This window comes from Oryctolagus cuniculus, chromosome 11 (assembly GCF_964237555.1).
Source record: "Oryctolagus cuniculus chromosome 11, mOryCun1.1, whole genome shotgun sequence".
NCBI classification, from domain to species: domain Eukaryota; kingdom Metazoa; phylum Chordata; class Mammalia; order Lagomorpha; family Leporidae; genus Oryctolagus; species Oryctolagus cuniculus.
In genome coordinates, this window is record NC_091442.1 from 104,995,243 (window position 1) to 105,017,301 (window position 22,059).

Here is a 22,059-nt window from a genome sequence, read left to right on the forward strand (position 1 = left end):
TTCTAAAACTCAGAGTTGATAATCTGTAGTAAAATGGTAGTAAACTACTGAATATCACATCAATATACAAAGTAGAACTCCTTTGATGGATTATGCCGAAATCAGTCTTTCTCTAGATTAACAATTGAAATTAAATACTGAGAGGTGGATAAGCAAGAGAAACCTTAGCTAACCTCTCAAGTTGACAAAAGTTGGATATTTTATGAAATCTGCAGTCTTACTGGAAAAGTGAAGCTGCCCTCCAGAACTAGTTGAGGTGAGGCTTAGGATTAGTGATTAAATTTATTTTTTTTTTTTTACTATCTCTATTCCTCTGAATCATGTTTTTCCTGTCACACTCAAGAAACTGACCACTTTAGAATGAACTACTGATTAGAAGATTAACATAGAAAACAGGTTTCAGAGACTGCCACGGTAGGAAGGTCCCGGCCGCCGGATTTGAATCCGCCCCAGCGCAGGAAGAAGTCGGACTTGAATCAGCCCCAGCGCAGGTTCAAGTTCCCCCGCCCACCCCTCCGAGCTTCTCAATAAAGGACTTTGTTCTCATCAAAAAAAAAAAAAAAAGAAAACAGGAAGGTATACCTGGAGTGCAGACCTAAAATTATCTAGCATTTTCCTTCGCAGTATCTACAGAAATTGAATGATTCAATGGTACAGATTGTAACAAGTGCCTAATGGCTCTTCACCTCTGAAAGGCATTTTCTAAAGTAATGTGGTACTGTCATCTTTTCTTGCAGTTCCAAGTTTTGAAACTTATTTGTTTCAGAGGGAGAGGGAGAGGGAGAAGGTGAGGGGATAGAGAGAGAAAAACGGGATTTGATAACCTAGATGGCTACCAAGTAATTAACAGGTAGGTGTCATACACAGCATGGATTTGCTGGATGAAGGGAGGATTCATGTCCTGGGTGGGAAACAATGGGGCTGTGCGTGGTTTCATCAGGCTACTCTTAACAGAATGAAGCATAAAACTTACAAATTGTTTACTTTCAAAACTTTACTCGGTATTTTTAGAGTGACTGACTGCAGGTAATTGAAACCACAGAAAGAGAAACTGAAGATAAAGGGAGACTATTATATCAAAGTGATTCTAAGATACAATCTTTCATGTAAGATTTCAGGGCATTCTTAAAGATAGTGTGAAAAAGACTTTCCTATTTCAGGTAGGTTAGGTAAGATGAGACTAATATAAACATCCTTTATGAGTCATTTTGAATCTTCTGCTTTTGTGTGACTGTCATTTTTATAAGTCTATCTTTGAAGCATGGCCTTCCTGGGTTCTAGCTTTAAAAGTGTATTCATCATGATTCATAGGCAAACTAGCTTGACTTTATTCTTATTAAAAAGTTTTATACTTTTTATCCTAAAAGTCTAGTTTATTTCTTCTGGAGCCCAGACCCCAGGGTACTGACTGTCAATGAACAGTTCTAAAAGTCACAAACCTACTTCTTTCCATGGCTAGGGAAAGTGAATGTATTTTCTTTCCCCCTTTTGTTACCACTAAATGAGCCAATCTACTCTTTCAGGTAGTGAGAGAAAGTAGTCGTTTTTAAATTGCTTTGGTGATAAAACACCAAACTGAGAACAGGGACTGGTGGTGTGGTGCAGTGGGTTAATCTGCCATGTGTGATGCTGGCATTCCATACTGGAGAGTCCCAGCTCCTGTGCTTTCAATTTAGCTCTTTGCTAATGTGCCTGGGAAAGCAGTGGAAGATGGCCCAAGTACTTGAGCCCCTACCACCCATGTGGGAAACCTGGCTGTAGTTCTAGGCTCCTGCCTTCAGGCTGGCCTAGCCACCAGCTGCTGCAGCCCTTTGGAGAATGAACCAGCAGGTGATCTCTCTGTCTCGTTATTCTGCCTTTCAAATAAATAAAATAACTCTTTTTTTTTTTTTTTTTAAAATGCCATTAACAGTAAAACATTAACTGTTCTCCTTTAGTACTAGTACTTCTTTGGCCTGACAATAAAATAAAGGCATTGATATTTCGGTTAACAGAACAACGATGGTCAGCAGATTCTTTTATTTATTTATTTGACAGGCAGAGTGGACAGTGAGAGAGAGAGAGAAAGGTCTTCCTTTGCTGTTGGTTCACCCTCCAATGGCCGCCGCGGCCAGTGCATCGCACTGATCTGAAGCCAGGAGCCAGGTGCTTCTCCTGGTCTCCCATGGGGTGCAGGGCCCAAGCACTTGGGCCATCCTCCACTGCACTCCCTGGCCACAGCAGAGAGCTGGCCTGGAAGAGGGGCAACCGGGACAGAATCCAGCTAGAACCCCGTGTTCCGGCGCTGCAGGCGGAAGATTAGCCTATTGAGCCGCAGTGCCGGCCAGCAGGTTCTTTTAACCATGATAATAGGACTTTCTATAAGAATGAAATTAACTTCTTAAGTCTTATTATGGACAACTACAAATATTCTGAAGTCATCTAATTTTGAAAGTCTAATCTGACATGGCCAAGAGAATTAAGTTCTATCTTACAAATCAAATCACTGTTAAATAAACAGTACAATAAAAATATTTTTTAAAAATATTTATGCTAGTATATGGGAATTAAGCTAAAGTAAATGATTTGCCAAATGAATAGTCCTCTTTCATTCTTTGCTGATTCAACCAAGATGTGCACTGAAAACTTTGTGTAAAGCAAAAACATTACATAAATCTATATTAAACTATGCAAATTTGAAGTGTGACTAATTGTAATTAGAAAGCTTTGACTTGAATTTTTTATCAGGATATTAACTAAAATCGAAAGGAAGTGAGAGAGCAGATAACTTGGTCACTCAGTTTGGCAGTTTCCTCAGATTGAAAAAAAATAGCAATGAAACTTCCAGGGTTAAGAATTTCAAATGAGGCTGCTGAACAGAGAAGACAGTCCAAATTAGCTTACCACTTGAACCATTTTGAGATATCTGGCATATCTTGGATCCTTGGCTACAGTTAAGATATTTTCTGCTGATACTTCATTTTCCTGTGGTCCACAGTCTTGTGTACTGTTCTGCTGTAGAGAGTATTTGGTGTAAATCTTTAGACAATTCACAAAAGGGGTCCATCAAATTACTTAAAAGGGATGTTTCTCTTTATAATTATACAGGAAAAAATCATGCTTCTGAATTAATTTAAACACCAGTAATTTAATTATTGGATGTATATTTCCAAATATTTACCAACACTTAAATATGACTTCAGAGGAAGCTATACTTAATAACCGTTCCTTAAAACACAATTATACTCATGGCATCAAAAAATTAAATTTTTGGTTCTCTTGTGCCCAGAATCTTCATACAAAATATGAATTATACAAGGATAACTATTAACTCTGACAGAGAACTTATAAGTATCTATCACCTATTGAACTCTTCATTTATTAAGTCACCTTATTCTAAATGGGTATGGCTGTTCTAACTTTTTAGAAAGCAATGCCTGCATAATTGGTGGGGAAGAACTAATTTCTCAGACGAAATTAGCTGGTTTTGTACTTTTCAGCTGCTGACAGAACTATCAGTGATAATGCTGTCCACACAGTGGTTAAGGTTAAATACTATATACTACTTACAATGAAGAACACTGGAGAACAGTGTTTTATAGGTTAAAAAATGCTTTCATTATACAGGCAGTCCTCAGTGTGCATGGTACTTTGTTAACTGATGTTTGGCCCTGTCTTTGCTTAAGGGCACAGGTAGGACTGCCAGTTTATAATACTTGAATTTTCTATCAAATTATAGATTTAGAATAACCTTGGTGAATCCATTCATTATCTGCACATAAACATCAAGAGAAATTTCTTTAACAAATGAAATCAATTGTATGTCCCTGTATTTATGATGAAATGCAGATAAATCAACATTTCATAATCTTCCCATAGTGTTTGGAATAAGGATGTGAATTTTCCTCAAATAATTCACATATAAATTTAACTTGTCAAAAACTCTGAAACAAAAAAGGCCTCCAATAACTTTTAGATTTTTCCTATGATATGATACTGTTAAGTATTACAAAAGTGAGTGTATATCTATATCTACATTCCTGTACATATATTCACCTGTAATATACATAAATAGAAAAATTCAAAACATTGTTAATTAAATACGAAAGTCAAACAGATCCAAGTATGTTTAAAAAAACTTATAGACATAAACTCATACATCAGCAAACTGGAGTAAACAAGAACTACATTCCAAACAGATTCCAAGTCAGCTGTTAACTTTGTCCTAAAAATCAATACCTCAGCAAGGTTTAATTATATAATGTCTTACACCTTTGCTATTTGAATAACCAACTAAATCCTGTTACATCTTTCAACTGTCCTTCATTTTATTTTCAAATTAATCTCAAGCTGTACAACTGGATGTTCTATTATGAATGATAAAATGTAAACCATGGAATTAAAGTTGCAAAAAAATCATTCTATAAAAATCTTTTTGACTCAAACATAGATAAGAGATGGTGATAAATGGTTAACTTTCTTTAACAACTGCATAATTCTTTAACTGACAATCGAGTTGATTGTAATGTAAATGGAAATTCTGTGTTAAGCCCATTTCAAAAATATTTCAATCAATAACAATGAAGAAAGGAATGTGAAGTAGACTTAAATATTATGAACATACTGAGTAGTTATTTTATTAATCTAATCAACAAGCAACTTTATCACATTTTTTAAAACTTGGAAAGCCAACAGACGGTCATAAATTCTCTAAGGGAATTAATCTTCAACTTTAGAATAAAATTGTCAGAGTTATACCAATTGCTTTTAACTTTGAAGCAAATTAAGAAATTCATCTGTGATTACTGTATTCAATTTGATGACTTTAAATAGGCAAAGACTAACAACAGCATAAAAGTTATAAAATAAAATACATATCATAGATGAAATTTATAATAGCACTTGGAGAAATTAATATTCAAAGTAAGACAGATAATACTTATAGAGCTATATGACAGTTTTATCTACCAAAGAATAAATACTAAGTAGAGTGGGAATATTTACTTAATATTCTTTACAGATGTCTTGTTTTAGAAAAAAGGTGGTCGGGTCAGCACCATGGCACAGCGGGTTAACGCCCTGGCCTGGAGCACCGGCATCCCATATAGGCACCAGTTCGGGATCCAGCTGCTCCACTTCCGATCCAGCTCTCTGCTGTCGCCTGGGAGGACGGTAGAGTGTGTATGGCCCAAATCCTTGGGCCCCCGAACCCGTGTGGGAGACCTGGAAGGGGCTCCTGGCTGCTGGCTTCAGATCAGCACAGCTCCAGCCATTGCGGTCAATTGGGGGGTGAACCATAGGATGGAGGATCTCTCTCTCTTTCTCTCTCTCTGCCTCTCCTATCTCTGTGTAACTCTGACTTTCAAATAAATAAATAAATCTTTAAAAAAAAAAGAAAAGAAAAAAGGTGGTCTATATTTAATTCACAGAACCTTGTATAGTTAAACTTCTCTACAACATCTGAATTTCCACTTGTATATTATATACAAGTATACTGTATCACAATGGAATTTACTATATTAATTGAGGTTACGTTTTCTAATATCTAATTGTTAAGTAAATGATCATCTGATTTATTCCTTAAATGCAAACTATATCTAAATACAGTCATTCCTTGGTATCTAGGGGGGATTGGTTCTAGGAACTCTCATGGATATAAAAATCCGGGAATGCTCAAATCCTTTATATAAAATGTTGTAGTATTTACAAACAACCTATACAATCTTCTCATATACTTTAAGTCATCTCTAGATTATTTAAAATACCTAATACAATGTAAATAGCTGTTTATACTATGTTGTTTAGGGAATAAAGAAAAACTGCACATGTTCAGTACAAACATAATTAAATATTTTTGAACTACAAGTGGTTGAATCAATAGATGCAGAACCCATGGATACACAGAGCCCACTGTAAAAGGCATCTCCCACAGGGATTCACACCACACATCTTCATTATGTTTAATAAACTGAATATAGGTACTAGAGATGGCGTAGTGTAGTGTAGCAGGTATGAGCCAGATCTCTTGGCAACAGACTGCTTGGGTTAAAATACCTTCAGCCATTTATTTAACCCACTGTGTATCTCATTCGACTCACGTATAAAGTAGGATTGATAATACAGTACTTATATCATATGGCTGTTACAAAGATTACATGGGGGGGGGGGAGCCAATGTAGTCCATAAGCTGTACTTTGGAAATCTATATTCATTAAATAAAAGTTAAAAAAAAAAAAAAGCACTTACAAGTATGCAGGCCCTGGCAAATAGTAAGCATATTTTGAGTGTTAGCTATTATCATTACCAACATCACCATGATCTAAAAAATATCCTGTAAAGAGTACCTCTAGGCAAAAAATACAGAATTCAGTTATATAGGAAGTCACTTGCTTAGTACTGCTCTGGGACTATTTTAGTGAAGATTTTAGTTTGGATTTTATTACCCCACTGAGATACAGTAGAGATTGTCTATTTTCAGTGAACAATTTTTATTTTCTGAAATTAAAAGCAGTAAAATATGTAAAATTATACAGAGGCATAAATAGGATGATTCAAAAAATGAGCTTCAAAAACATACTTTGAAGACAATTGGTATTTCTATTACCTGTAACTCTCACATCTGAACAGCCTAAAACTACCTAGGGAACTTGTGAAAATGTAGATTCTGATTCAGCACTCTGGAGGGGGTGGTTCAGAGTCTTCATATCTAATAAGCCCTCAGGCGATGTCCTTGCAGCTGCTCTGAGTCATACTTTGAGTAACAAGGAGTTAGATGAGACCACAGAATTATTAATTGTACTGTGTATGATAAAAGCATTTACATAGAAGTTATAAAAGAAAATATCCAAACTTTTCAGAAATGGCTTATGGAATTATGCATGGGTAAAATGACATGATGGCTGAGATTCATTTCAGCAAGTGTCCAAAAAGATAGATGAAGCAACTGTGAAAAACAATCTTAACTGGTGAATTCAGGTAATGGGCATTTGAGCATTCATTTTTCTACTTTTGTGTATGTTTAAAAATTTTATAATCAAACATTTTAAAACTATGTTTCTCTTAAGAACTTAGATCGACTGATTTTAGTTTTTACAAACAAAGAAAATATTAACTTCAGGAAGCCCTTCAAAGTAACAAAATAAAAATAGCTTTTTTTCACCCTAGAAAAATTTTTCTCTTAAGATTTAATAATTTTAATAAAAAGTAAACATTTTTATTTAACTTCTTCCTCCAACCTGCTAGTTAGGTTTATCAGCTTCAATGAGAAGATCTGCTCATGTTTCTTGGAACTTAAATACTTACTTGTGATGGTTCTGAAGTGGCTTCAGAATGTGAATCATTTGTGACACCTAAAGGAGATACTTCAAATCTGACATCATCTAGGCCCGGGATAGAAGACAACTGAGGAAAGAAAACTAGTGTTGGTATATAAGGATAGCTTTAGGTGCATAAACACTGTAAATTTCTAGATGTGTATTTTCTAATAGTTATCTTAAATTTTAAGCCTATATAAATTTTATATGTTCATAAACTCTCATCTTTAATTTTCCATATCATAAACTCAAAGTGAAATATCCTGACAGATAAAATGTTTCTGAGGAATTTCTCAAAAAATTAACTTCGCTTTAATCATTCTTTTCTGCTAAGTTATTTTTAAAATATCTAGATTCTTATTGTGTAAGGACTGAGAGCACGAGGCTTTGTAGTCAGGTTGCCTAGGATTAAGCTCTAGTTCTACTGCTTACTAGCTGTAACACTGTGTCAACTCCTGAAGTCTCAGTTTGCGCACTTGTAAAGTAGGGATCAGAAAATTTGCCTTGCAAAGTTGTTTTAAAAATTTTTTTGTTAAAAATACTTTGTAAGCGGGCTGGCGCCACGGCTCACTAAGCTAATCCTCTGCCTTGCGGCGCCGGCACACCAGGTTCTAGTCCTGGTCGCGGCGCCAGATTCTGTCCTGGTTGCCCCTCTTCCAGGCCAGCTCTCTGCTGTGGCCAGGGAGTGCAGTGGAGGATGGCCCAAGTACTTGGGCCCTGCACCCCATGGGAGACCAGGATAAACACCTGGCTCCTGCCATCGGATCAGCGCGGTGCGCTGGCCACAGCTCGCCGGCCGCAGCGGCCATTGGAGGGTGAACCAATGGCAAAGCAAGACCTTTCTCTCTGTCTCTCTCTCTGTCCACTCTGCCTGTCAAAAAATAAATAAATAAATAAATAAATAAATAAAATAAAATAAAATACTTTGTAAGCAAAAGGGCTTTGTTACATATTTTAAGTTTAAATTGTCTGATATATGACAAAACCTGTCTTTACATTTTAATTTATAACAGCTCATTCTTTTGTCTTTAATCATTTATTACTGAATGTTACTAAAATGTTGTTTCTCATACACTAAAAAATGGGCATGCCATCAGCACTTCAATCTGAAATGGGTAAGAATTTTAACCTGAAATAATGAAGCATTCCAGGTTAAATTTGCAAGATTCATGTTAACTCTTTTTTCTGATTTAATCTTGTTATCAATGATACACATTTTTCAGATATTTGGCTAACTTTAGGAATTAACTATGGCCATGGAAATATTGAACTAAAGTTAACTTGTTCATATGGTAACTTAACATTTGACCTTGTACTCAACCCCATAAGAATTCCTCAAACATTAAAGTGAGTCACATACTCATAATAAAGAAGGAAAAATCAACAGTAATAAGAGCTCAAGCAGCAATATTCATTGAGAACTGTTGACAGACGGCAGTACTTAACAATGTGGCTATGGCTCAGTAGTTTCAACTAGGTATGACTGCTAGGAGAATTTCTTGAACATGTTCATGGTCAGGTGCCCTGAATTTCAAGTTAGAGAAATGTTATAAGAGAAACACAGATGCCAAAGCCCATAACTCTACATTCTGATCCTAATTCTACAAATATTAATACAACTGTATATCCATTACTTTATAAACAGAAAAAACATAAGTACAATATGTTAAAAATAAAATCAAGAAAAACTAAATAGGTCACTGTTGTTTACAAAATCTTCAATTCCAAACAACAATCTGTTTCGCCTGGTTATCTCTTAAAGTCGATGGCAAAACATGTACTGTTCCTTTAACACCTTTAACACGCACATGTTAAACAGCTGATATTATCTCTGAATTTTGTTCTGGAGACATCTAAAGTTTTATACAACTATTACTGTGTTATAAAATGATAAAATAATTTTGAATTTTCCATCAAATGAAGTGAACTATATAACAGTTCAATTGGTTAACACGTTATATAGATTATTTTTTGACTAATGAAAGGAATATTAATCCATGCGTATACTTAAATAGACTCAGCTAATGTTTCATAGTAATAAATACCATTTTCTTGTAATTATAATAAATTAAAAAGAAAATCCCACATTATTACACTTTACAGATGTTTACAGAGATAAACTGAATTCATTCTCAAATGCATTTAAAGTATGACTGAAAAAACTGACATACGCACTGCGAAGTTTATACTGTAAATTATTCAGAAATACAAACCTTTGCATCTAAAATGTTGAGAGTTGTTTCAATTTGCTGGATACGAAGAGAAAGGTTTGCCAGTTTCTGAAAAATAAAAATTTAGAGATAAGAATAAAGCCTTTGGGGCTAGCACTGTGGTGCAACGTGTTAAGTTGCTTTATGGAATGTTGGCATTCCATGTTGTAGTGTAGTTTGAGTTCTAGCTGCTCTACTTTGAATCCCGCTCCCCATTAAAGAGCCTGGGAAAGCAGCAGAAGATGGCCTAAGTACTTGGGTCCCTGCCACCCATGTGAGAGACCTGGATGGAGTTCCAGGCTCTTGGCTTCAGCCTGGCCCAGCCCCAGTTGTTGTGGCCATTTGGGGATTGACCAAGGGATGGACAATCTATCACCCTGACTTTCAAGTAAATAAAATAAATCTTAATAAAAAAGGAACAAAGTATTTGATTAAAATAAAAACTTTTTTTAAAAAGGTTTATTTATTTGAAAGGCAGAGTTACAGAGAGGCAGAGGTCTTCTATCCACTGGTTCACTCCCCAGACGGCTGCAACGGCTGGAGCTGTGCTGATCTGAAGCCAGGAGCTGGGAGCTTCCTCTGGGTCTCCTTTGTGGGTACAGGGGCCCAAGGACTTGGGCCATCCTCCTCCACTGCTTTCTCAGGCCTTAGCAGATAGCTGGATGGGAAGTAGAGCAGCTGGGTTTCGAACCAGCGCCCATATGGGATACCGGCACTGCAGGTGGTCGCTTTATACACTACTCCAAAGCGCTAGCCCCATAACACAAAATTGAAAATAAAAACCACCACAGTAAGTACTTGTCATTTTCTAATAAATTACTGTCCTTTTTACATGATCAGGAATGTGAACTCAAGTATTTAATTATCTTCATTAGAATGCTTCATGGGTATTTCATAAAATTATATTTACTGACAAGGAAAAGTCACATTTTCAGCTTTAGCAAACTCATAATTAATCAGTAAGCAATCAGAATATCAACTCAACTCAGGAAATCTTTGGGTCATTGCTGTACCCCCAGTTCCCAGAACAATACCTGATACTTAATAGGAGCTTAATAATTACTTGTTGATGAATGAAGGAATTTTTCATTGAAAACAAGAATAAAAAATTGCCAAGGCAGCCAGGAACAGGATCTACCTTTGTAAATTACTTAGACATAAGCATTCTACAGTTCATCTCAAATTCAAATGTTTCAAATTTGAGAAGTAAAAGAGTAATGTAAAATATTAATATAAAATTGGAATATAAGCAATTAATTTTGAAATTAGAAAATTAGAGTATTTAAAAAGTAGAAAGAAGTAATCTACCATAAAAATCCAAGATAAACCAGAACAAAGACATTACATGCTCTCGTTACTCACATGATTAAATCACACACACACACACACACACACACACACGGGTCCTCAAAAAAGTTCATGGAAATGCAAATTATGAAAAAACTATGCACAGATTTAAAAAATTTTCACCAAAATAAAATTTTCTTTTAATTTCATTTTTCACGGCCTTTCTGAAGTACCCTCGTGTGTGTCTGCGTCTGTGTGTGTATCCCACACAGATAACATCATAAAATATGATCCATAATAACATTTATTTAAAACCTCCTAATCGTAAACATTATTATACTTAGTCACACAGTCCAAGAGCAGTTGGCCAGTTTACTACTTGGCGGATACCCAGCATTCTGATTGCTTTCTAGGTTATTATCAAGATTCTAACTAACAAGCAGGACTTCAACATCCTAAGAAATGGTCATTTTGTCTGCAATTACAAAGAGGATAAAACCTGAAAGCAGCCACAGAGAGGGCAGTACTTCTTTAAAGGACACTTATTTTTATTTGGGCACCTTGATATTCAGAAAGCTATAATCTAAAAAGAAAACATTAGAATCTTGTTTTGATGACATCAAAGCTAAGTTTAACCTTCACTGTTACAATTTGTACAGGTTAAGCCTTTTATATAAGCATTAATAGAGGTTAATAAAATACATTGTGGCTGGTGGTGGGCATTTGACATAGTGGTTAAGAAGCTTCTTGGGACGCCTGTATTCTATACTGAAGTGTTTAGAGTCCAAGCTCTGTTTCTAATGTGAACTTCCTTACAAAGTGCAGTTTGGGAAGCAGCAAGTGATGGCTCAAGTATTTGGGTTCCTGTCACCCTAGTAGGAGACTTGGATGGGGTTTTGGAGTCCTGGCTTCAGCCTGGGCTAGCCTTGGCTATTGTGGGCACTTGGGGAGTGAACCAGTCAATGGAAGATCTTCACCTATTTCAGTCTCTGTCTCTCTGCTTTTAAAGCAAATAAAAAGTTTTAAAAATGTACCCAAAAAAATCAGCTCAAATGGATTAAAGCATAAGACCTGAACTACAAAACTGCTAGAAGAAAACAGGGAAAAAGCACCAAGACACAGGCATGGGCAATGATTTTCTGGATATGAACTCAAAAGAACAGACAACAAAAGCAAAAATAGACAAATGGGCTTATATCAAACTAAAAAGTTTCTGCATGGTCAAGGAACCCATCAAAAACAAATAAACTATACAGAATGGGAACTATATTTGTAAATCATACATCTTCTAAGGGGTTAATATCCAAAATATATAAGGAATTCTACTAACTCAATAGCAGGAAAAGATAACCCTATTAAAAAATGGGCAAAAGACTTAACATTTCTCAAAAAAAGACATACAGTCAATATAAAAAAATGCTCAATATCACAAATCATCAGGGAATTATAAATTAAAACCACAATGAGATATACCTCACACTTCTAAGAAGAGTTATTATCATAAAGATGAAAAATAACAAATATTAGCACAAAGATAGAAAAAAGGGAACCTTATATACTACTGCTGTGAATGTAAATTAGTACAACCATTTTGGGAAACAGTGTGAAGATTTCTCAAAAAATAATAAAAAATGGGGCTACCCTATGACCTAATAATCTCACCATTGGGTATACACCCATAGGATATGAAATCAGTATGAGGAAAAGCTATCTACCCTTCCATGGTCATAGCAACATTATTCACCTTAGCCAAGATATGGAACCAACCTATATGTTCATCAAGGAATGAAGTTTCAAAGAAAATGTGGCACACATACACCTTGGAGTACCATTCAGTTTTAAAAGAAATCTTGCCATCTGTGACAACATGGATGAACCTGGAGAAAACTATTTTAAGTGAAATCAACCAGGCACTAAGAGACAAATACCCACATGATCTTATTTATACAAGGCTGAATGTAAAAAAGGTGAACACAGAGAGAGAGTAAAATAGGAGGATTGGGAGACACTGATCAAAAGATCTAAAATTTCAGTGAGACAAGAGGAGGAAGTTCAACAGATCTATTATACATCATGGGGAATGTAGTTAATAACAATATATTATACTCATGAAAATTGCTGAGTAGATTTTAAAGTGTTCTCACCAAAAGAAAGGATAAGTGTGTGAGGTAATACATACATACATAGACAGTTTGATTTAGCCATCCCATGATGTATACAAATACCAAAACCTCATGTACACCATAAGAACATATAACTTTTGTCAATTAAAATAATATTATCTTCCCCCTTAAGATAAAAAAAAAAGGAGAAGAGGCAATGGACTACCTTTAAACTACATGAGCTTTTGGTCAACAGACTTTTCTCTAGAGTTTCAGGAAGTATTAAGAAATGGGATACCACTAGAACAGTTGCAAGAGAAGTTGAAAGAGGAACAGAAAGAGTGACTCACAAGGCTCTCATCAATGAGATTCTTGTTCACTTTGTCAGAGACTCATTCCGCAGGAACTGAAAACTGGTAGGGGTGATCCCTGCCTTAGGGCAACACAATCAAGTTGCTTTCATAGGTGTGTTGCTTGTTTTGCTTTTTTTTTTTTTTTTTTTTTTTTTTTTTTTTTTTTTTTTGACAGGCAGAGTGGACAGTGAGAGAGAGAGAGACAGAGAGAAAGGTCTTCCTTTGCCGTTGGTTCAACCTCCAATGGCTGCTGCGGCCGGCGCACTGCGCTGATCTGATGGCAGGAGCCAGGTACTTCTCCTGGTCTCCCATGGGGTGCAGGGCCCAAGCACTTGGGCCATCCTCCACTGCACTCCCTGGCCACAATAGAGAGCTGGCCTGGAAGAGGGGCAACCGGGACAGAATATGGTGCCCCGACTGGGACTAGAACCCGGTGTGCTGGCGCTGCAAGGCAGAGGATTAGCCAATTGAGCCGTGGCACCTGCCTTGCTTTTCTTTTTTAACCAGGACTACAGGGATGGAGCATTTGTTCCTCTCTGCTAACAGTCCTGAGATGGTTTCTGGGCCTATTAATACAAAATGCAGTGAATTGAATGCCTTTCTTTATCGATTATCTATTTCATTTTCTTTTGTCTTAATGGGAAAGCAGAAAACATTTTGATAACTAGTGGCTAGCATTGTCAAACAGCAGGTTAAGCCTCTCCTTGGGATGCTGGCATCCTATATTGAAAGCCAGGTTGAGTCCTGACCCCTGCACTTCCCATCTAGTTTCCTGGTAATGCTCCTGGGAAGGCAGCAGAAGATGGCCCAAGTACTTGGGCCCCTGCACCCATGTGGGAGACCCGGATGGAGCTCCTGGCTTCAGCCTGGCCCAGACCTGACTGTTGTGGCCATTTGGGGAGTGAACCAGCAGATGGAAGACCTCTCTCCTCCTCTGTCTCTCCTTCACTCTTTGCCACTCTGCCTTGCAAATAAATAAATAAATAAATAAATAATCTTAAAACAGTTTTCCTGTCTCCATGCAGCTTTTATTAATAAAAATGCAGCTATCACAAATTCTATTTTGGTAAACCTTTACGTTTTTTATAAGACAGAATGTTCAACTGACTCACTTGTGAATTATCTAAGTACTATGATTTAGTTTTCTTTTTCTTTTCTTAAACTCAATTTCAAACCATGTTTCACGTGTTCCTCCCCATGTTTTTTAGTTTTTTTAAAAGACAGCTGTAACTGGGTACTGAATCTTCACTTCTCAAGTCATTTGCAGAAAATGTTTTTACTCCTAAAATGAGATTTGACACCAAAGTTATGTTTCTGGGCTACCACCCCTTAGCCATCTTTTGGATGAAGGAATGTAAAATAATTTTATTATAAACAGAAACAATGTGTACTCTCAAATATAAATCTTTGGGTAGGAGAACAAATAGCTTTGCAAATAAAAGATGGGGATTCTCTTTTGTTCTGTTTAATTTCACTAAGCTGGATTTAACTCTCACTCAGAGGTCTCTGGATCCCAAGCTCAGCAGAGGTAGGTACAGGACTGAGCCTAACAGAATCAAAGAGGATTTGCTGTGTGATGGGAGGTCACAGTAGATGAATGCAGAGACTGTAGCTCGTGTTTTCCTCCATTTGTCAACCGCAGAAGGGCAAAGAGACGGCTACACTATGCCACAACCCAGTATCACAAGACCTACCTCCTCACACACTGTCGAAAAGCGGTTGAGGAACTGTACAGTGTGCACCACAAACTGGTTAAGAAATGCCACCGTTCTTTTCTGTTGAATAGCTGGCACCTGTGTTACGTAAAAACAAACATGATTTGGCAGGAGGAACGTAGATCGCCCAATCCCTTCAGACATCATAGCGGAACATTTTGCCGTGTGATATGAATTTCTTGGACTACGAATAGTCATTAGCTTGTTTTCCCAAACTGTGGGTGGGGTGTCACCTGCAGAAACATTTTTACAACGCGCCCTAGATTCACGAGCACGGATTTTTAGCAGGTTAAACCAACATATATAAATACACAAAACCTGGGATTAGATAAAAGAGAGGTTAAAGGTCGCAACCAGTCTGTCTCCGGCGGGCAATGACACAGGAAGTGAGAGCTCACAGAGGACCCTCATCAACTAAGTCAACTCGAGAGGGTCCCTCTTCAAGGAAAGTGATTGTGGCACTCAGCCTCCTAAGTCAGCCGAACAGGGGCCCAGGGCCAAGATAGGGCCTGGAGAAGTGGGGTCTCCCGGGGAACCGGACGTCCCTTCCCCAGCCCCCTCCTCCCCAGTCACCGGAAGTTCATCTCGGTCTTCTACAAACCTTGGTCAGGTCTATGCCCGACCCCATGAGTGGAAGCCCATCCTCATCCATCTCCTCGGCGGGCGGGAGGACCCAGGCTCACCCACACACCCCTCCCAGAAGGGCCCCGCCCAACCCGGTAATCGCGTCGCAACACCTCCTCAAGTCCCCGCCTCCGTGGCCCTTCCCACCGGAAGGAAACCCCTCCGCTCGCCAATCACAACCTCGGCTCACGGAAAGCCCGCCCACTTTCGCTCGGCATTCTGGGGCGGGTAGTTCTTGGTCTGGATTGTGACGTTGGTCGGGGACTCGGGCTGCAGCCTTTCTAGCAGTTAACTTCTTGAATGTTGGGGTGAGGGGTGGGGACGGGGCAAGCGTGGAAAGTACGATCAAGAATTGGCCCGTTTGAAATGATCCCTACTTAGCTCTGTCTGTTGTATAAACAGTGTCATTGGTTGAACAATTTTTTTTTTTTTTTTTTAATCCTACTACGCGCTAGGCCTGCGCGGAATACAAAGATTGAGTCAGCTTGAGTCAGCACACTGAGGAGGCTCCTGCTCTGGAGGAGGTAAGACCTGTCTCCAAAGACATTTAACACTGTGATAAAACCATGGCAAACGCTGCCGGTGAGGCGTAAAATATGCAGGGTGCTCACCCTGTAGCAGTGTCGTCAGAAACGCGCTCACAGTGTTCCGGAAAGACCTTGCACCTGGAATTTGAATATCTTGGCCCAGATTTTGACCATGCAAAACGATTTTCCAGCTCTGCAACGTGGGGCAAGTCACGTAACCAGAATTTGGAACCCAGTCAAGGTGGTCCCTACCGAGAGACGAAGACTTCAAGAACTGTATATGGTGTAGGGAAGACACACATAGCAGAGTTAGACGTGCAAGCAAAATACTGTGAAAGTTGTGGGTGAGCAGAGAGGCACACGCAAACACTTGTGTACACCTGCATCCTCTCGGAAACAAAGTGCTGTGGTGCTACAGGGGAAAGGTGCTCCTGGGTCCTCTGAGAACATTGGCCACGGCAGCTGTTCAGCACCCATGTCACATTAGGAGATGGTAGGCAGTTTGTGGTAGACCTTCGGACAAAGGCAGAGAGGTGTGAGGGGGTTTGGTACATAAAGGAAATGCAAAATTTTTGCTTTTGTGGAAGCAGAAAGTCCCAGAAGTGGAAAAAAGTAAGAAATGAGGTGGGAAAAAAGGAGAATCTCAGTGAAGGCCAATTTTTATACTATGATCTGTGTTGCTCTAAGTGTCTTAGAGATTTCCTGCTTTAATTATTTAGGAGTGGGTGGTACTTCTGAAAATGTACATTCCAGCAATTGATTAACCCCAGATAAACTACATCAAGACTTATGCTGAATGAGTCCAGAAATTTGCATTTTAACTTGTCCCACCATCCAGAATTATAAACCAAAGGCTTGCAAATAAATCTTTTTTAAGGTTTAACAAACTTTTATTTTGTTTTAAAAAATTAAAGAATATTTTTTAAATTTATTTTTTAAGGAATACAAATTTCATAAGTACAACTTTAGGAATATAGTTATTCTTCCTACCACACCCGCCCTCCCACTCAGAAAATTAATCTTTTTTTAAAATTGTATTTATTGGGACCAGTGTTGTGGCATAGCGGGTTAAGCCAGTGCCTGCATGCAGGTATCCCACATGGGCACTGGTTTATGTCCAAGCCACTTCATTTCCAATCCAACTCCCTGCTAATGGCCTGGAAAAGCAGCTGAAGATGGCCCAAGTTTAGCCCTTTGCCACACACGTGAAAGTCCTGGAAGAAACTCCTGGCTCCTGGCTTCAGCCTGGCCCAGCCCTGGCTATTGTGGCCATGTGGGGAGTGAACCACCAGGTGGACGATCCCTCCTTCTCCCTCCCTTTCAAATAAATAAGCAAACCTTTAAATAAAAATAATAATGTATTTACTTATTTGAAAGGGAGACATACATGTAGAGAGAGAAATATCTCCCATCTGCTGGTTCACTCCCCAAATGCCTGCAATAACTGTGGCTTGGGCCAGGCTGAAGCAGGAGCCAGGAACTCCATCCAGGCATCCCACATAGGTGGCAGGGACCCAACTACTTGGCACTACCTGCTGCCTACCAGGATACACATTAGAGGAGAGCTGCAATTGAGAGTAGAGCCAGCACTTGAACCCACGTGCTCCATTAGGGGATTTTGGTTTCCCAAGAAACATCTTAACTGCTATGCCAATACCCACCTCAGAAAATTACTTTTTTTTTTTAAGATTTTATTTATTTATTTGAGAGGTAGAGTTACAGAGAGACGGAGAGACAGAAAGAAAGGTCTTCCATCCCCTGGTTCACTCCCTAAATGGCTGCAGTGGTCAGAGCTGGGCCAATCCGAAGCCGGGAACCAGGAGTTTCTTGCAGGTCCCCCACATGGGTGCAGGGGCCCAGGCACTTGGACATCTTTCTGCTGTTTTCCCAGGCCATTAGCAGGGAGCTGGATCAGAAGTGGAGCAGCTGGGACACAAATTGGCACTCATATAGGATGCTGGAGCTGCAGGCAGAGGCTTAGCCTACTACAACGCCAGCCCCTGAAAATTACTTCTATATGTGATGGGAATCTTAAAAAAATTCTGAATGTGAATGTCATGTTTCAGATTTGTTAAGCTATGCAGTGGGGTGGGCATTTATTTGAAAGGCAGAGAGATGGAGAGGGAGACAGACACTGATAGACCTCCCATCCACTGGTTCACTCCCCAAAGGCCAGCAAAGTCAAGACTGGGTTAGGCAAAGCCAGGAACTGGAAATTCAATCAAAGTCTCCCATGTGGATAGCAGGGATCCAATTGCCTGAGGTATTACTGCCAGGGAAATGCCTACCCCAGTATTGATATTTTGATATCCTTCCATGAGCCACAAATGTCTTTAATGACATCCAGAGTGCTGAATCCTTTCCAAAAGGTTTAGAATTTTGTCTCAGATCCATCAGAGGAATAACTATCTATGGAGATACAGCCTTATGAAATATATTTCTCAAATAATAAGACTTGTAGAGCAGGCGTTGTGATGCAGCAGGTTAAACTGCCACTTGGTATACCCTCATCCCATGTTGGAGTTCTTGGAATTGAGTCCTGCCTGCACTTCCAATCCAGCTTTCTGCTAATGTACACCCCTGGAAGCAGCTGATGATGGCCCAATTACCTGAGTTCATGCCACTCATGTGCTAGCCAGGAGTTCCTGGCTCCTGATTTCTGCCTGGAATATTATGACTAGTTTGATCTTCTGTGCACACCACTAAAATTTTGTCCATGTTAGCACTAAAGCTGTTTGCTTTCTAATCACTCATGTATTCACTGGAGAATCTTTTAATTTTTTTCAAGAACTTTTCCTTTATGTTCACAATTTGTCTGGCATAAGAGAGCTTTTGGTCTACCTCAGATTTTGATGTGACTTCCTCACTAAGCTTAATCATTTATAGCTTTTGATTTAAACTGAGAAACATGTGACTCTTCCTTTCACTTGAACACTTAGAGGCTGTTTGTAGAGGCTGTTGATCTAAATTCAGTATTGCTGTGTCTCAGTCAATAAGGAGGCCTGGGGGAGAGGAAGAGGGCCTGGAAAACAGCTGGTTGGTGGAGCAGCCAGAACACACATATATGGATTAAATTTGCTGCCATCTTACACGGGTGCAGTGTGTGGTACCACAAAACAATTGCAACAGTGACATCAAAGATCACGATCACGGTTTACTATAATGAAAAAGTTTGAAATAAGTGAGAATGACCAAAATGTGACTCAAAGACGTGGAGTACATGCAGTTTGAAAAATGGTGCCAGTAGACTTACTTGATGCATGGTTACCACAAGGCTTGATTTTGTAAAAAGCATAGTATCTGTTTGTGGTGGAATGAGAAGGCCATGCCACTGGCAAGTGAGTGTCAGTTACTCAGGAATGGCTTTGAAACCCACCTGGCAACGGAGCCTGCCTGGCAACAGGCTGTGATTGGTTGGGGCATGGACCGCCCCTTGACTAGATTGGCTGGTCTTGACTATATAAAATGTGGTTCCAACTGTAATAAACGAGTCTGCGGGCTGCTCGCCTCAAGCCTGCTCGCCTCAAGCCTGCTCGCCTCAAGCCTGCTTTCACCCACTCCCGGGGTCTGTGTGGTGACTCCGCGCCTCTTGTCCCCACCCCGCTCCTCCTCTCAGAATGAATCCACAGCAACATTGTTGAGAAATCAACGGCAACATCTGTTAAACACAATATGATGTGCAATAAAACAAGGTAAGCCTGTAATACACTAGTGTCACAACTATAAATAAGATAAACACTATGACAGTTCTAGGCAACTGCACTTATATTTTGTTTTTTTTTCCCCTTGAAAATATCCATATCACCTGGAATTTTTCCATTAAACTATAAATTCCTTAAAGCAAGGATTATTCTTTTTCTATGACTCCTCTGTTAGTACCAGCCACTCCTTTTAAATGGAAATTCATATTAATTTTAATCCACAGTTTTGAGGGTTTACTATGGTCCAGGCATGGTGCCTGGCACAGATGAGCCATCCTTCTATTCATCCATCCACTTAGCAGGTATTCCCTAGATTGTGTTAGGCACTGTTATAGAAGTACTGAAGATATAGCAGTGAACAAAACTGATGAAAATTCTGCCTTCAGGAAGGTAAACAAAATAAAGAAGTAAATAAATTTATTAAAATTCTCAGAGGCCACACTGAGGGGCAGTAAAATGAAAAGAGGTGAGTTGGGGTGGGTGTTGTGACACAGCAGATGAAGCTGCGGCTCGGAACACCTGCACCTCATATCAAAGTGTCTGGTATTGAGTCCCTGCTAATCTGCTTCCAATGCAGCTTCTCGCTAATGCACCTGGGAAGGCAGAAGATAATGGCCAAGTACTTGCGTTTCTGCTACCCACATCGGAGATCTGGATGGAGTTCTGGACCTTTGGGGAGTAAACCAGCAGATGGAAGATCTCTCTCTTTCTCCCCCCCCCCCCCCCCGTCTTCAAATAAGTAGAGGAAAAGAAAAATTTTGTGATAAAGGTTCAGCTGAAGTATGCCCTGAAGTAGATCCCTAACTCAGATTGATGAAATGAGGGGAAACTTTTTAAAGGAGCTGATGCCTGAGCTTAGTTATAAAAGGTCTAAATGTGAAGAAGAGGGGGCAATGCAAAAGCATTGGGGTTTGTACCACAGAAGTCTACACAGTCCAGATAAGAGCAAACCCCAGCCCTGGTCCAAACACCACCTTGGAAGGAGTGATGCTCACTATTTATTCTTTCAGGATACTGCCCATCCCTGGCAAGAGCCCTACCTTTTCATCCTCCACTGCCACTCAGTGTGTTAGACTCTTAAAGTTATTCCTGGTCTCTTAGGGCATCCTTCATTACCAGCCTCATATGGCTTCCTTACATTAATCATGTTTCTTGACCCCCTCCCGAATCCCCAGACCTTTCGTTTGGGGTTTGTGAACTTAGTCATTAGCACAACCCTTATTTCTCAGCCTCTTCTTTGATCATGACCCTCTTCCAGCTCCACACTGACTGCTCCTTGAGGACACCATTTCTGTGCAGCCTGTAATTCTTTTCTCACCCACAGCCCTGCATTTTTAGGTTAGAATGTAGGTATTTCCAACACTCCTCATACCTCCCAGACCATTGACCTTTTTCCTTAAAAAATACTCCACATGGAAACACTGTGGTATAGTAACTGGTTAAGCTGCCACTTGCCACATCAGTATCCCAATACCTGAGTGTCAATTCAAGTCCCAGCTCCTCCACTTCTGCACTTGATCTTAGCCGAAAGGTTGAGAAGTGATGACCCAGCTTCCTGCTAATGTACCTCAGTAGGCAGCAGAAGATAGACCAAGTAATTTTAGTCCCTGCTACCCACATGGGAGACTGAGATGGAATTCTAGGCTCCTGGCTTCAGTATGGCCCAGTCTTGGCTGTTGCCACCATTTGGGGAATGAACCAGAGGATGGAAGCTCTATTTCTCACCTCCGTGCCACTGTGTCTTTTAAATAAAAATAAATATTTTTAAAAACTGCCCCACAGCTCTGAGTTCTTGCTGTATGAGATTCAGAATGATGTCCTCTGGCAATCGTTTACAGCCCCCTGGGTTACGACTACCTACTCCTTTTTAAATATCCACAGAGATGATCTTTCTGGTATCCTGGTCTCTCAGTTCCTCCACCCCTGTGGTCTTGTCCTTCACCCTCCTATTTTAACCCTACTTTCCCTTTTTTGCTCTAACCCCTAGGACTTGTCATTGCCAATGTCTTTACCCTCCATACAATCTTTATTTGAAACACTTGATCTCTAGCTACTAATGTTTCCAGCTCACTCACTTTGTTTGCCCGACTTTGACAATTCTTTGAGCCACCAAGGAGTCTATGTTTTCATTGTCCCTCAATTCCCTCATGGCCTTACTTCCTTTTTTAGCCATTTTAGATTCTGTGATTCATCATGATCATTTGAAAAAACCGGCTCCTCCTTCCCTTTGTCATACTTACCTGGCAAA

General features: G+C 39.3%; 1 protein-coding gene and 1 long non-coding RNA gene across 3 annotated transcripts in view; one reads left to right on the top strand and one right to left on the bottom strand.

The window, feature by feature from the left end:
* Positions 1 to 15,731, bottom strand: part of WASHC3 (WASH complex subunit 3) — a 40,448-nt gene extending 24,717 nt beyond the window's left edge. The window contains exons 1-5 of one of the 2 annotated variants that reach the window (XM_002711226.5): positions 15,561 to 15,731; positions 14,939 to 15,037; positions 9,506 to 9,571; positions 7,282 to 7,380; positions 2,884 to 2,994 (exon numbers count right to left, since the gene is read on the bottom strand). In XM_002711226.5, the coding sequence (XP_002711272.1) occupies positions 2,884 to 2,994; positions 7,282 to 7,380; positions 9,506 to 9,571; positions 14,939 to 15,037; positions 15,561 to 15,611 (426 nt within the window). In that variant the 5' untranslated portion in view covers positions 15,612 to 15,731. The remainder of the gene's footprint in view (positions 1 to 2,883; positions 2,995 to 7,281; positions 7,381 to 9,505; positions 9,572 to 14,938; positions 15,038 to 15,560) is intronic. The other variant, XM_008256980.4, reaches the window with a different exon arrangement.
* Positions 15,732 to 15,830: 99 nt separating this feature from the next.
* Positions 15,831 to 21,582, top strand: LOC138844421 (uncharacterized). Its single transcript, XR_011380231.1, has 2 exons — positions 15,831 to 16,107; positions 20,389 to 21,582. It is a non-coding gene; the product is annotated as an uncharacterized lncRNA (long non-coding RNA).
* Positions 21,583 to 22,059: the final 477 nt, after the last annotated feature.